The 15,522-nt window shown below is 46.8% G+C and overlaps 1 protein-coding gene across 2 annotated transcripts; it reads right to left on the bottom strand.

Annotated features, from left to right (window-relative positions):
* Positions 1-46: 46 nt before the first annotated feature.
* Positions 47-15,461, bottom strand: TP53I3 (tumor protein p53 inducible protein 3). Of its 2 annotated transcripts, none has more exons than XM_042933559.1 (7): positions 15,278-15,461; positions 5,894-6,077; positions 5,407-5,558; positions 4,023-4,290; positions 2,611-2,823; positions 1,537-1,733; positions 47-764 (listed from the first exon to the last, which is right to left on the bottom strand). In XM_042933559.1, coding segments are annotated over exons 2-7 (1,014 nt in total). In that variant the 5' UTR covers positions 5,895-6,077; positions 15,278-15,461; the 3' UTR covers positions 47-581. The 2 variants fall into 2 exon arrangements, with proteins under 2 accessions (XP_042789493.1, XP_042789494.1); XM_042933560.1 differs by having other exon boundaries at positions 2,611-2,784.
* Positions 15,462-15,522: the final 61 nt, after the last annotated feature.

Genomic DNA, 15,522 nt, shown 5'->3' with positions numbered 1-15,522 from the left:
CAAAGAGGCGGGGCGGATAGTTGAAAGGTGAGGATTCAAGACGGGGCTGAGCTGTGCACCGGAAGGGGCGGGGCCTGGGCTTAAGAAGGGGAGGTGTTCCTGTCATGGCAGCCCTGAGAAAAGGAAGCTGGCCGGAGGGTGCGGGGCCTGGACCCTATGGGGCGCGCGCGGCGGTCACCGGGGACTGGTGTGTGGGCCCAGTCCTTCAGCGCTGGGCAAAGCTGGGCTTACGGGGTTGTGGCAGGTGGGGTTGTGGCCGACCCTGTCCCCGTACCCGGAACCCCCGACCCTGAAGTTGAGCACTCCTGTAATGCCTGCGGCGACGCCAGTCCCGACCCCCACCTCATCCCCGCCCCGGCTGCCTCAGTCAACGATCTGGGGCCGCCGAAGTGAGAAGGCCGCCCTTTAGCTCTACTTTCTTTTTATTTTCCTAGATTGGCTTTACACGGGTCAGTTGACGAGGCCGGGGAAGGGCCAATGGGTTACAGGGCGGCCAGGAGTCGCACCCGATCTCCTTCCTGCGTACTGTGAACATTGTCCAAGTTTGTCCTGGGAAGGCCTGAGTATTACCCCCTCCTCCTTCATTGCGGCAGTTCCAGGACGATTTTGCCCACGTTCTTGTTGCTCTCCATGTATGCATGGGCCTCTTGGATCGCAGTCACGGGGTAGACTCTGTCCAAAACCGGCACTAGACGTTGTGGGCTCTCCGTGGAGAAGTGGGGCAGAATCTGTTTTGTGAAAGCCTCCACCAGCATTTGCTTGTACTTAAAATAAGGAAAAGGAGACCATCAGTCTAGACAGAGGCTTTACCTTGCTACTCCCCATCCTGCTTATTTATTAGCTTTTGTGCTCTCTCTGAAACGTGTACACATCTGAAAATGCACACAGGGGTACCTAACTCCTTTACTACCAGCTTGTATGTGCATGCCCCTAAATGTATAACCACTCTTCTGTAGCAGATAAAGACGGAATCCTGGACTAAAATATTAGTGGCACAGACAACAGGACTGTTCTTAAGGGTTTAAAGCAGGAGTTGGGCCACAGAACGGGCTTCTATAGGCTGAGTTCAAAAGGGATGTTTAAGCTCTGCTATCCCACAGGTGTGAAAACGTAGGTTGGGAAACATTCCCAAATCTGGCACCGGCTAAAGTGCCACACAGAGAAGGTTTCAGTAATATATAATATGTTGAAGGTCCAGCCTTAACTAACCTTACTCACCTAAGCGGCTTTATATCACACTGAGAAGAGTTCTGCCTTTGGAGACAACCCCTATTTCCTAATATTGTCAATGCTTCATTCATTCTGTTACAAAGGTTAAATAATATGTGAGGGATTAGTTACCTTGTTTCCAAGATGTTGAGACTTCTGACCAATTTTAATTAGTTCTGTGAAAATGATTACTTATTTATCCATAGCGGGGCAGGTTTCTACATGGGCTAACAGAAGATGTGTCAGATCTAACTTTTTTGTAGTTATGTAAACAAATCACACTTTTCTGGGCAATCAAATCATGTTTTCTTTTCATTCATCATTCACCTTTTCGTCCCTTGATCTCAGCAGAGTGGTGATCAGACTTCCTCGTTTAAAAAGTAGCTTTGAAAGTAGAGGTCCATTGATGTCATTTCCTCCCATCAGACCATAGAGAACCCAGCGACCGTCAAGAGCCAGGCAGTTGACATTTTTCTCCCAGTAGGATCCACCTATGCAGTCTAGAATAAGGTTGACTCCAGCACCTTTCACATGAAATACAGATTTGTAGTGCTAGTCAGACACAGAAAGTTTTGTGCAAAGTAAGATTCCATGGTATATTTGTGAATATATGGATATGTACATGTATACAATGTATAGGTTAGAACTAGAAACATTGCTCAAAGAAACATTGCTGTAAATGGAGTTTAGATAGCTGAATTCTATCATACATGTGTGCTATAGTTCATCTTTTATGATTCCTAGCCACAGCAAGAGGGAAATGGGGCAACACCATGACCTGGTATCTCTTTTGATCCCCATGTAAGGATAGAACCCACTGGCACCCAAGCATGAAAGAGAAAGAACAGGGGAAATCCACCCAGTCTACAGAGCAGGCTAATTCACATCTAAATTATGAAGTGTCTGTACTGGGTTGTCTGAATCATTTTACTAGCTTTGGTTTCATCTCTCCTTTTCGACTCAAAATGGAAAAGGGATGACCCCAAAATATACAGATTTGGCTTTGGAATACAGAGGCTTACCCATTTGGGGAGCTACCATCCTACCCCTCCTATGACCAGCACTAAACTGGTCTCTGCCTTACGCTCCTGGTAACTCATTGCAGAGTGACTTGGAAGAAGAGGTCCTGGATAATTCCGGGCCAATTCTTTGGTTTATCCAGTTTTTAAAATGAGTAGGAATCATATCACTTACAAGAATGCACACAGAAACATTTTAGTCCTAAATACTGTCTGCCTGTCTCCAGAGGTCAAACACCAGAGTACTAGAAATTGGCCAGGGCAGCTGTTGGGCATTTAGCAGAGGCAAGACAGATCCAGAGTACTGGCAACCTTCAGGCTGGTGAGGATTTTGTTTAATCACCTCTGAAATTCCTGTTGAGCTGCAGAAGCTATTGTTTACCTTTGGTGAATTTCAGTGTTGCTTCAGAAAAATCCTCTTCTTTGTAATTGAATCCAGCAGCTGCTCCAAGCTTCTCTGCCATCTGAAGCTTGTGCTGGGAGCCAGCTGTGACTAGAGGAATGGCTCCAGCCATCCGGGCGAGTTGGATGGCAGCTGTGCCCACACCACTTGATCCTGCATGGATTAGCACAGAGTCTCCAGCCTGAACGTGTCCTGTGACACAAAGTACAGGAACCATTCTCTTTACTTTGCAAGTGTTACACATTCCCCACGCAGGCATATTCTGCCACATGTGCCTGGCCCTGGACCACCGAATGCCAGATCTCTTGCTCTCTTCAGAGTGCTCGACAATTCTTTTTTTGTCTTCCTGCCTCTTGTCAAAGTGGGAAACAACCTTTTGAAACAGCTATTAGCAGCCACATCCATAATCTATATTTTACTTATGAAGTAATACCGAGATGCACATCTCTGACATATACCTTAATAAGTAAGAAGTAACTGCTCTTCCCACTGTCACCACCTGAAGCCAGTCCCTCTTTAGTCTGAAACTGGCCTCCAGCTGGTCTCAGTGATCCAGGCACCATGGACAACCACCAGGCTTCTCTTCCTGAAATGGAGCTTTCATTATGTCACTTTCTCCTCAAAATGTAAAGTGGTTCTCAGTTGGCTTTTGCATCCAGTCCAGACAAGGTGCCACTCAAGGCCACTACAACCCAGTCCGAGTCTCATCTGTCACAGATAATAATCATTGTCCTTCACTCTGAGTGGAGCAGCCAATCTCACCTTGACACTCTCTTAAGCTGCCTTGGCCTGCCTTCTGTCCACCTCAACTTTACTCACCCTTCAAGTCCTTCTCTTCCAGAAAGCCCTCTCTGACCGCGCTTACCCACACTAACTGTTGCCATCTGGAGTTTCTATTGTAGTTAGAGACAGGGCCACCTGCTGAACTCTATGGTTCTATGTGCATGACTGGTCTTCCCAGTTTCACTGAGCTCCCTCATGGCAGGGACCAAGTCTTCTTAGGCTCCCTCCCATCAGAGAGATTGGGAAGAATAAAAGTTGATTGAATAGCCCCTTCTGCTGCATCAGGCTCACAGAGAGAAGCTCGGCAGGACTGTGAGCAGCTGGGACTACTGGTGGGCCTACAGTGTGAAGATGTGTACAGGCCTTCTATCCAGTGCTTTCCAGGCTCCATCTACCAAATGATTTTCAGCCTCAACATCAGGCCATTGCTAACGTGGTATGAGGACCTGATACTACCGGCAGTACATTGGGGTGGGGTGCTGGGGTTGGGTGTGACTCAGTGGCCAGGCCAAAGCTGCCTCTGAGGGCTGCTGGGTTTTGAGGTGGCTGAGTCAGGAAGTAACTAAGCCACACTGTATGGAGCGAGCACGGTGCGGGGGCCTCCTCACCCAAGAGATGTAACAGCTGGAAGGCGGTAAGCCAGGCCTCTGGGATGGCTGCAGCCTGGGACAGGGTCAGTCCTGCTGGAATAGGCATGAGGAGCCCTTCAGGGACAGTGACATACTGAGCCTGTCCCCCGCCAGGCAGCAGAACCATGACTGGGTCCCCAATCTTCCAGTGCCCCTGGCAGGCGGGCCCCAGCGCTGCTATGTGTCCAGATGCCTCCAATCCCAAAATGCTGCTGGCTCCCGGGGGTGGGGGATACTGGCCTTGTCTCTGCAGAAAGAGGGGTGCACTAAGTGGTGAGCATGATCAGAAATGTGTGTGTCACCATCCCTGGCTCTCTTCCAACGGCCCCTCTTTTTCTCAGAAAAAATAGGATAAAGTCAGGTTTTGCTAAGTCAGCACAGGAGACAGGAGAAGTAATTCAGATACTGTAAGTCACATAATAGGTGGATGTCAGAAGTGGTTGGGTCCTTAGCTATTTACTTCATCAAAATGCCTTGTTTTACAAAGAGAGAAACTGAGACCTGCACAGGGAAATGCCTTGTCCAAAGTTACAAAGTAAATCAGTAGCAGGACGAGGAACAAAACCGTGGACTCCTTAAAGATAGTTTTCATATATCAAGTGCCAGGCTTTGTACTCACTCACTGCAAGCCTCAGAAGCCTCTGACTGGAGGTTTCAGACCAGAGGGGCTGAACTAAGACTGCACTAGAACCATTTGAGGAGCTTTTTCAAAGTACATATGCCTGGGTTGTGGTAATGTTTATTTTGGAAAAGGGGCCCAGGTGATTCTGGCACACATTTCTCAATTACCCCAATCAATGCAACTGTCTCAGTTTAGTGCTTCAAAGAGCAGAAAAAAGAAGATTCCTAGAGTACAGTCCCCTGCCAGCTCCAGGACCCTCAGAGCTAAAGGAATGCAGAACTTTGGAGCCACACCAGACCTCAGTTTGAATTACAGCTGCCCTGATTATTAGTGTTCTGAGTATTGCTTAACCTCTCTGACTCCCAGTTTATCTGTATAATACAAATGGTAAACAGGGTTGCTAGAAGAGTAAATGAGATAGAGCAAGGACACACACACACACACACACACACACACACACACACACACACACCCCACACGCTCAACAAATGGTAGTCCCCATCTCCTTATGTGGAAGCCTGAGCGGGTAATGGATTAACACAGAGTAGATGCCGCTTTGCAAATATCCCTATATATTGTGGAAACAAAGGAGGCTAAATGGTTCTTTGTCTTAGAACCCCCGGCACACATTCTGCAGACATATCATGAAGACTGTTACTGGCAGTGCCATAGGTCATTCCTTTTATCTGTCTGGTGAATCTTTCTCGAAGGCCCCGAAGCCCCTCCCTGACCCCTGGGTACCTGGAGTAAGTCTGCCCGGTTCAGGGCGCTGGCCGCCACTTTCAGGAGGACTTCACTTTCTACTGGGCTGGGCTTGGCCACCTCCTTCAAGTAAAGGTTTTCTGGTCCTCCCGGCTTGTCAAAGTGCACAGCTAACATGTTCTCTGAGGACACTGTAGAAGCAAGGGAGGGAGCCCGAGGTCCTTCGGAGAGCGCAGCGCCTAACCCGACACTGCAGCGCCCCCTGCCGGCCAGCGGCTTCCCTTAAAAAGTGGTCTCCAGGACGTCCGGCCCGCGCCGTGCCCCGCGCTCCTTCCCTGGAGGTCCCAGCCTCCCGCACACGGACCCCCTGCAGAGGACTCTGGTTAGGCCAAGGTGGCGCTGTCCCGGCTAGGATGCAGCGTAGGGGGAAGACACAGAAGAGCGTGAGGCAAATTGCGCTCCCTCTGAGTTGGAACCCACCCCCACCCCGCCTCACCCTCCCGGGTGTGAGTTCCTGGACACTTACTGGGGCCGGGCTCTCCGCTGCTCCGCGCGGCGCGGTCCTGCGCTCCCTCGGGTCCCTGGAGCGGAAGAACCCTGGAGTCCGGGACTGCCTCGGCCGCGACCGCGAAGGACGGCTGGACTCCGGACAGCGCCAGGGGTGGGACTGACCTGGACCAACCCTCCTCTTCCTTCTCCTTCTCCCCCACCTTGCAAAGATAGTGATAGCGAATCAGATTCTCTATTCATTTGAGCCTCGGAAACTAGTCTTTCTTCGGTTGGCCGGAAATCCTGTTATAGTCTCACTTCCAGAAGAGAAAACTTCCTTCTCTCTAGAGAACTAGTCTCTTGGCCGGCGATCGGTCCATTTTCCACCCAGGCCAGGCTTTTAACTCACTGACGCTGTAGGGCCAGCTTCTTGAGTATGGTTGGGCAAGATGGGTGCAGCTGACAGAATTGAGGAGGATTGGAGAAAGGGGAAGGTAAAAGCCGTCCTGGGATCCTTACCACTTCTGCTCTTCCTCCTGGGGATGAGGGAGCAGCGCCTGGAAGATGCTGCCCAGGGAGGCAATTTTGACTGGTTAACGTTGTATAAATAGGCTACATCAGGTTTCTCAGATTTGGCACTGTTGACATTTTGGACTAGATACATCTTTTTTTTTTTTTTTTTTTTAATTTTTAATGTTTATTTTTGAGCGAGGGAGACAGTGTGAGTGGGGGAGGGGCAGAGAGAGAGAGGGAGACACAGAATTTGAAGCAGGCTCCAGGTTGGGAGCTGTAAGCACAGAACCCTATGCAGGGCTGGAACTCAGGAACCCTGAGATCATGACCTGAGCCAAAGTCGAACACTTAACCTACTGAGCCACCCAGGAGCCCCTGGACTAGATAATTATTTATTTTTGAAAGAATGCCCTGTGCATTGTGCAATGTTTAACAGCATCCTGGTCTTCACCCACTATCCAGTCATGACAATAAAAAAATGCTTCCAGACATCCTCGGGGTGGGGGGGGCTGTCAAAATTGCTCCTCTTCCCCCCCCCCCCCCCCCCCCCCCCCCGGTTAAGCGCTGATTTAGAAGAATACACACATGTGTGTGCTTGTACAAGAACAAGTTAGGTAACATCTTGTGGTGCCTTATAATTTACAACCTCTTCACATGCATCCTCATTGGATCTTCATAACACTTTACTAGAAAGGAACTCAGATATAGAAAGACTAATTTGATTTCAAGGAGCACATAGCTAGTGAGTGTCAGAGCCAAAAATCAAATTCATATCTTCTGGGTCCTGGTCCAAGGCTCTAACTACAGCAAGCTGTCTTGTATATGTCTCTCCTGCCAATTGCAAAATCTTATCTCTTTATTTACATCCCTCTGCTGAGCACACCTCTTGCAAGAAGGTTATTAGAAAAAAAAAATTGTTTTTGTAGGCTTCATGCCCAGTATGGAGCCCAACACGGGGCTTGAATCTGACCTGAGCTAAGATCAAGAGTCTGATGCTTAACTGACTGAGCCGCCCAGTCACCCCCAAATTATGTTTTTTCATAAAGCTTTCTGTTTTACAAAAATGCCCATCAGGGGTGCCTGGGTGGCTCTGTCAGTTGGGCATCCGACTTTGGCTCAGGTCACGATCTCACGGTCTGTGAATTTGAGCCCTATGTCTGGCTCTCCGCTGACAGGGTGGAGCCTGCTTCGGATCCTCTGTCTCCCTCTCTCTGCCCCTCCCCTGCTCATGCTCTCTCTCAAAAGATAAGATAAGATAAGATAAGATAAGATAAGATAAGATAAGATAAAATATAAAATAAAATAGAAAAAAAAATTTAATGCCCATCAGCTACTGTCCCTCTTCTTGCCATCTATATCAAATGGCCAAGAAATATATGAAAAACAGTAGTAAGTATATTACCAGATGTCAGACAATACTATGATAATGATAACAATGACAGTATAGTACATGTTTCTGAAGTGTTTGTTCTATAGAAATAAATGCCAGTATATAAGGACATATGTAGAGAAATGTTTCTTGCAGCATTGATCATAGAGAAAAAATGTAGAAACAAAATAAATCCCATTACTCAGGGAATGGCTGGATAAATGATGAACCCATACATCCATTTGAAAAATGCCTTAGAGCTATAGAAGTTGACATAGAGGGATTTCTGTGAAACATTCATTTAATGAGAGTAACATTTTGGTAAAACAATGGCAAATGTCCATATATGCATATACATGGCTATACACATACTTATATGGTCATGTGAGCATGAAAAAAGATACAGAATCTTTTTATATGGAGTTATTTTTATATATCTTATTTTGGGAGAGAGTGCCTACCTCATGGGAGGTAGGGAAAAAATACAAAATACAAAAAGAATAAGCACTTTATAGGGCGCCTGGGTGGCTCAGTCGGTTAGGCGGCCGACTTCGCCTCGGGTCATGATCTCGCGGTCCGTGAGTTCGAGCCCCGCGTCGGGCTCTGTGCTTACAGCTCAGAGCCTGGAGCCTGTTTCAGATTCTGTGTCTCCCTCTCTCTGACCCTCCCCCGTTCATGCTCTGTCTCTGTCTCAAAAATAAATAAACGTTAAAAAAAATAAAAAAAAGAATAAGCACTTTATATGTAGAACTATGTGAAAGAAATGAAACATTTAAATTTTAAAAAATTGAGTTGGAATGCTACACTCATAGTCTCAATGAACCATATCTCCCTGTAACCACAGCAGACCCTGAGCTGGAGGACTCAGCTAAATTGTTCCCAGGTTCCTGACCCATAGAAACTGTGAGATAATATACGTTTGCTGTTTTAAGCCACTAAGTTTGGGGGCAATTTGTTATGCAACAATAGGTAACTAATACAAGAGAGAAAAGAGGAGGAAAAGATTATGGAAGAAGAGTAGGTAGGACAAAAGACAGCTCCCTTGAGCTGGGGAGTAAGGATCAGTTTGGCCTTTCCTCCAAATGCACAAGCCACTGCAGAAACATGCACATCTGTACTCTGCATGGCCTTCAGCCTCTTTGCAGAGAAGTCCTCCTTATAACCAAACCCCGCTGTGGCACCCAGCGTCTAGGCCATCTCAATTTTCTCCTTGGGGCTCGTGGTCGCCAGGGAGATGGCTCTGAATAGTCTGGCCAACTGAACGGCAGCTGTGCCCACATCCCCACTGCCAGGAGGGATGAGCCCTCTCAGCCCCTCTTGTACGCCTCCTGTGGCAGCAACCCAGGTTAGAATATGCTGAGCCAGCAATGGCACAGGGGAGGGAAGTTATAGGGTTGGCTTTGGAAGATAAACCATCTAGTGTATTGAGGGTGTGATGAGAGACAAGCCAAGGGTCAGGTGGGCCCTGGGTCACAGAAGGCACTGAGTGTGAGGAGCCATCCAGAGTTCTGGAGCTCAGGGAGCCTTGATCAGCACTGGGTTTGTACAAAATCAATCCAGCAGGCAAGGAGAGGGTTGGGGGTCAGAATTGTTCTAAAGGGGCCTCCTGGGGTGCACGGCTAGTTCAGTCAGTTAAGCATCCGACTCTTGGTTTCAGCTCAGGTCAAGATCTCGCCATTTCTCGTGAGTTTGAGCCCTGCATTGGGCTCTGTACTGACAAGGTGGAGACTGTTTGGGAATCTCTCTCTCTCTCTCTCTCACTCTCTCTCTCTCTCTCTCTCTTTCAACAAATAAATAAATAGATACACTTAAGAAAATAAAAAAAGCAGAGGGTGGGGAGCTAAGAGTCTAGGGAGCTTCTGGGACAGACAGCCCCCAGGACAGATGGCTGGGCCGCTCTGTTCCCTCTTTGTAGCTGATGAATGGAACAGGAAGGTCTCCTCCACTGCCTGTGAGGGACCCAGCAGAAGGACCGAAGGACAGTTTCCTCTCGGGATGAGGACAAGCAGCTGGAACTGCTCTGAGAAGCTTGGTTCTGCCTCACATTGGTCATAAAAATTGTCCACAGTTGTCTCCATGGGGGACAGGTCCCATCAACATTGGGCTTAAAGGTTAGAGTGTGTCAGGGCATCGGTGAGGGGCTTAGAGATGAAGGTTAGGGCAGTCAGAGGCCTGAGTTGGTGTCAGCAGTTAGCTTTGAGTGACAGGGCAGGGCTAGCAGGAGGGGTCTCTGGGGGTTGAGGGTCTTCCTCACGCATGCAGTGTAACGGCCAGAAAACAGTGAGCCAGGCCTTCGGGATAGCTGCCGCCTAGGGCAGGGTCAGTCCTCCAGGATGGGCATGGGCATGAGCATGAGGAGCCCTTCGGGGATGGTGACATACTGAGCTTGACTCCTGCCAGGCAGCAAAACCATGGCTGGGTGTCTGAGCTCCCACTGCTGCTGGCAGTGTGGGCTCCAGCTCTGCCCATGTCTAGATGTCTAGAGTCCCAAAATGCTGCTGGCTACTGAGGGCTGGAATACTGGCTTTGTCTCGCAGAAAGAGGGGCACATGGGTGAGTAAGTGGGTCTGATGAGACAGGTCCGGGGTCCAGTGCCAGTCTTTGTTGTTGCTGGAGGAAGATGGCCACCCCACAGAACAAGTTGCTTTTCTTAAAGCAACTTTTCCTGCTCTAGTTCCCTTTCTGTGAAGAGCTACATGTAGGGATTGGGTGGAATTTTTGCAGTGGCAGTATTTCACAAACCCCCATATCGCTGGCCTCTAAAGAGTCTCCCCCAAAGGTTTCTATTTTGGCAGAACAAACAAGATCTTCTGCGTTAGGAATGGGGTGGAGGAAGTGATCTGAGGTGCAGTTGCTGCTGCTGCTGCTGCTGCTGCTGCTGCTGCTGCTGCTGCTGAAGTTAAATGGGGTTGGGGGCCTGGAAGAATCTCGTCCAGATGTCCAGCAGGCTCCCGGCCCCTTCAAAGGGTTTTGCACAGTGCTGCTGAGTCACCTTGAGGCAATAGCTTCTCTGGTGACCAAGCTCAGTGGTGACTCAGGGTTCTGGAGCAGACCCTCTTCCCTGCAGGAGCTGGGCCAGCTCTTGTCTAGGTTGTTCATGCAGCTTTTGTGCCTGCAGGCCTTTCTGTGGGCTCTTTCTCCCCTCCCTCTGTGCGGACTCCACACTGAGCTTGATGGAGCAAATCCTAGGAGCAGGGACTTAGGCAGGCTCTGGGAGAGAGAAGACTTGCAGTCAGCCTGCTGGAGTCCTCTGCCTCCATCTTCTGGGGTCTGCTTTTTGGCTACCTGCCCCTGCCATCTTCCTGGGCACCCATCCACGTGACTCAATGCCCAAGGCACTTCTTACTCTGGGCAGTGGTCTTCACATTTTGTCTCGAACAGACAAAACTTTTTCAAAAACTATGTGTCTGTCCCCGCTCACATTTTAAAGTTGATACCTAAAATATTTTTTCCTTTTTTTTTTTTTTTTGAGAAAAAGAGAGAGAGAGGGAGGGAGAGAATGAGTGGGGGAGGGGCAGAGAAAGAGGGAGGGAGAGAATCTTCAGCAGGCTCCATGCCCAGGACCCAGTGAAGAACCTAACCCAGGGCTTGATCTCACAACCATGAGATCATGACCTGAGACAAAATTAACTGAGCCATCCAGGCACCGCAATATCTAAAATATTTAATCTTAAATGTAAATAGTGTAAAAGATATGATTTCTGGTCATAAATACTAACATTTTAAAACTCATATCAGGCTTTTATTTATTTACTTATTTTTAAAGGTTTATTTATTTATTTTGAGAGCGAGAGCATGCAAGCAGGGGAGGAGTAGAGAGAGAGAGGGAGAGAGAATCCCAAGTAGGCACCATTCTGTCAGCACAGAGTCTGATGCAGAGCTCAGACTCATGAACTGTGAGATCGTGACCTGAGCTGAAACCAAGAGTTGGATGCTTAACCAACTGAGGCCCCCCAGGTGCTCTACTCATATAAGGCTTTTAAATGTATCAAGTAGAATCCAGATTTCAGAGCAATTTGATATCTACGATCATCCACTAAAAATGCCCCAAACAGTTCTTTAACAGTTAGAAGCTTTAAAATGTAATTTTCTTCTTGTACTCATATTCCATTCTACTTTTCTCATAGAATTATATACTGCTGCATTTCATGCTTTATTGATCATTGTTATCTGCAAGAAAATGTGTACAAAAACTGACATTAATTTAAAAAGTTATTTCCTGTGACCATAGGGCTGTGAGTGTTACATTTCTTCTGGAATTTATTATTATTACAATATTATTAGTTCACAATTGATCAAAACATTATTTGAATTTTTATATTATTATAAGTATTATTTCAAATATTAACAATTATTGAACATGAAAAGTAGAATTTTATTGGAAAGACATCTCTTAATGACCACTGGTGGGGTTGAATTTTTCCAAGTAATTACTATGTCTGTGGATGAATATTACTCATTGCTGGAATGAGACTGGGATCAACATAAATTCTCTTCCTATTTGTCATTTTTATAGACAAGCTCTGAGGAATCTAATTTGCATAAATTAGATGGGAAAGAGAAATTTCATTATAGAAATGTCAGCCAATTCTCTGAATACCTCTGAGTTATATGATTAAAAACTATATAATGATCTATCATCAAAAATTATTTTCAAAGATTAGCTGGCAACTTAATTAGGTCTTTTTTCAATTTTGTTGAAAGCAAAGACTTGGAAACCAATCAACCTGTAAAGGATTTGTTACCCACCCCTAAGTGTTGTTCAGGATCTTAGCTTCTGAAATTATACAAACAAAGCTTTGTGAAGATTTATCACATGATTATTAATTATATCTACTATTTTTTCACTTAGAGGCACTTTTTTTTAAAGTTGATTTATTTTGAGAGAGAGAGAAAAGGCAAGTGGGGGAGGGACAGAAAGAGAGGAAGAGAAAGAGAATCCCAAACAGGCTCCACGAGCTCGAATTCCTGAACCCTTGAACTGTGAGATCATGACCTGAGCTGTGACTGACTGAGCCACCCAGGCACCCTAAGGCCTCTTGTTTAAATTAATATACTCACAGGGGCGCCTGGGTGGCTCAGTCGGTTAAGTGTCGGACTTCAGCTCAGGTCACGATCTTGTGGTCCGTGAGTTCCAGCCCCACGTCGGACTCTGGGCTGATGGCTCAGAGCTTGGAGCCTGCTTCCGATTCTGTGTTTCCCTCTCTCTCTACCCCTCCCCCGTTCATGCTCTGTCTCTCTCTGTCTCAAAAATAAATAAACATTAAAAAAAATTTAAAAAATAAAAAAATTGATATACTCACAAAGGATTTGGAAAGTAAAAATGTTAATTTCAATACACTTTTTTAAAAATGATTTTCAGATTAAAAAATTTTTTTTTACATTTTATTTATTTTTGATAGACACAGAGCATGAGCAGGGGAGGGGCAGAGAGAGAGGGAGACACAGAATCCGAAGCAGGTTCCAGGCTCCGAGCTGTCAGCACAGAGGCCGACACGGGGCTCGAACTCACAAACCGCGAGATCATGACCTGAGCCAAAGACCGACGCTCAACCGACTGAGCCACCCAGGCACCCCTCAATACACTTTTGCTACGACAGTTTTTAAAAATCAAATCCTTCTAGGGGCGCCTGGTGGTTCAGTCGGTTAAGCGTCTGACTCTTGATTTCGGCTCAGATCTTGATCTCATTCCCTCTTAGGATTCTCTCTCCCCCAATCTCTTTCTGCTTCTCCCCTCCTCCCTCTCTCAAAATAAATAAACATTAAAAAAAGAAATATAGGTAAGACATAAAGCCTTCCTCTCATAGAACAATTATGACACAAAGATTTTCACTATTTCTCACTAATGCTTTTTACTTTATTCTCATGGATCTCTCCACATATATTTTTTGACAGTAGAGGATGGATTTAAAAACGTTAAAAAATATTGAGAGTTTTCCTTTCCTCTGGCACACTGCAGTTTTTGTACTCCAAGCCAAGCATCATGGCAAGACTGGGGCTGAATGAGAGCATACCTTCCTTTTGTGTACTGGGGGAAGGGTGCTTGGGGAGGGGAGGTGGGAAGCTAGAGCTGACATGACTCCTCAACCACAGTGGTTTTAGGTAAGTACGTATGGAAGTTGAGGGTCTGGTAAAAAATTAATCACTTAAATCCATTCACGCCTGTGTGCCCCTTCTAAAGTCTTTGTGGACCACCAGGACACAAATCTCCTTAGTTTGGAGACCCCTGGACCAGAAGATCATCTGGCCAGGACACCTCTGCAGGTACTGTGTGGCTACACCAAAGGGTCACTTTGGTGGGTCTCTCTGAATAGCTGGACACAGCTGGAACTTTATAATAAGAATTGTAGAAGTAACTGGGCAGGTCTATATATGATGGCTCTAGGTAGTGAGGCATTTGCCTTGAGGTGGTTTACAAAAAGGGCCCCCCAGGCACCTAGCAGTGCAGTGAGTATGTCTAGGAAAGGCTGGCTGACCAGCTGGTGAGCAGGCAAGAGGCTTCATGATGGCCTCTAGCACTTGAGAGATTACCACGGGCCAGGGCCAGAACTTCTGCCTTGCAGGCTCAAAACCCCAGCTTGACAGCATGTGGAGAGTGGGTGTATAATGCACATGACTGACTTATAAAATCCAGAAGTCAATGTGCTGATTTATAAGGAGAAATCATTGGCATGAGGACTGACTCCAAAATCTGTAGGTAGATCTACATGGAAAGCCCCAGATAGCATGTTTTCAGAATTCAGAAAACTGTACCTTGCTGCTTGATAATGTCAAGAACTGCAAAAGGTCTAAGACCTGATGCCAGTTGTGTAAGATGTTCCCTCCCCAGGGACACCTGAAGGGTGTGCCAACCAGGTTGGCCTGCAGTTGCCATTAGGGGAAAGAAAGATGCATCATGGACAGGATGGAATACTAAATTTTCAAAATAGGTTGTATAACTCCCCACCCTTATTGTTCTGATCGTCACCCTGGAGGTAAACAGCAGATGAACCCTTTCTGGAGATGACTGCATTCATTGTCCATACTAAGTTGTGTGGACTAGGAGGAAGGAAGGGAGACAGAGTCAAAAATCTTTTTGAGTTGATTAAAAAAATTTTTTTTTGGTTGATTTTTTTTAAGTGTTAATTTATTTTTGAGAGAGAGGACAGAGTGTGAGCAGGGGATGGTCAGAGAGAGAAGGAGACACAGAATCTAAAGCAGTCTCCTGGCTCCAAGCTGTCAGCACAGAGCCCCACGTGGGGCTTGAACCCAAGAACCATGGGATCATGACCTGAGCCAAAGTTAGACGCTTAACCAACTGAGCCACCCATGTGCCCTTGAGTTGATTTTTGAAAGGCCATTTCCAATGTTCAACAAAATCAGATGCCTGCAGATGGTGGGGGGTATGGAATGCCCATCAAATACTTTGACTATGGCCCAAAGGGTGGCCTTTGTGTTGTCCTTCTCCCCAAGTCCTACAGGGGTGATGTGGACCAGATGGGTGTCACACATGTGGTGAGCAGCATTATAGGGCAACAACACTGAGTTCAGGGAACTTACCTTTTTTTATAGCAAGCAGTAAGAAAGCTCGCTCTTTGCTCTGAAGGGAGACATTACTTCATTTTTCGGGGTTGCTTCCTGGAACATAACCCTGAGAAATGCCCTCGGTGAAGAGTGGTTAGGGCCTTGCACTCTTGACATACTCAGCAGGATGTGGGAGTCCAAGAGACTCATGGAGGAGTCTCTCAACAGATATGCCCGTGCAGCTATCAATGTCCTCACATTCATACCAATGACCAGCGCTT

Source organism: Panthera leo, chromosome A3 (assembly GCF_018350215.1).
Source record: "Panthera leo isolate Ple1 chromosome A3, P.leo_Ple1_pat1.1, whole genome shotgun sequence".
In the NCBI taxonomy this organism is placed as follows: domain Eukaryota; kingdom Metazoa; phylum Chordata; class Mammalia; order Carnivora; family Felidae; genus Panthera; species Panthera leo.
Note: the sequence above shows the minus strand (reverse complement) of the source record. Positions and strands in the feature narration are given on the sequence as shown.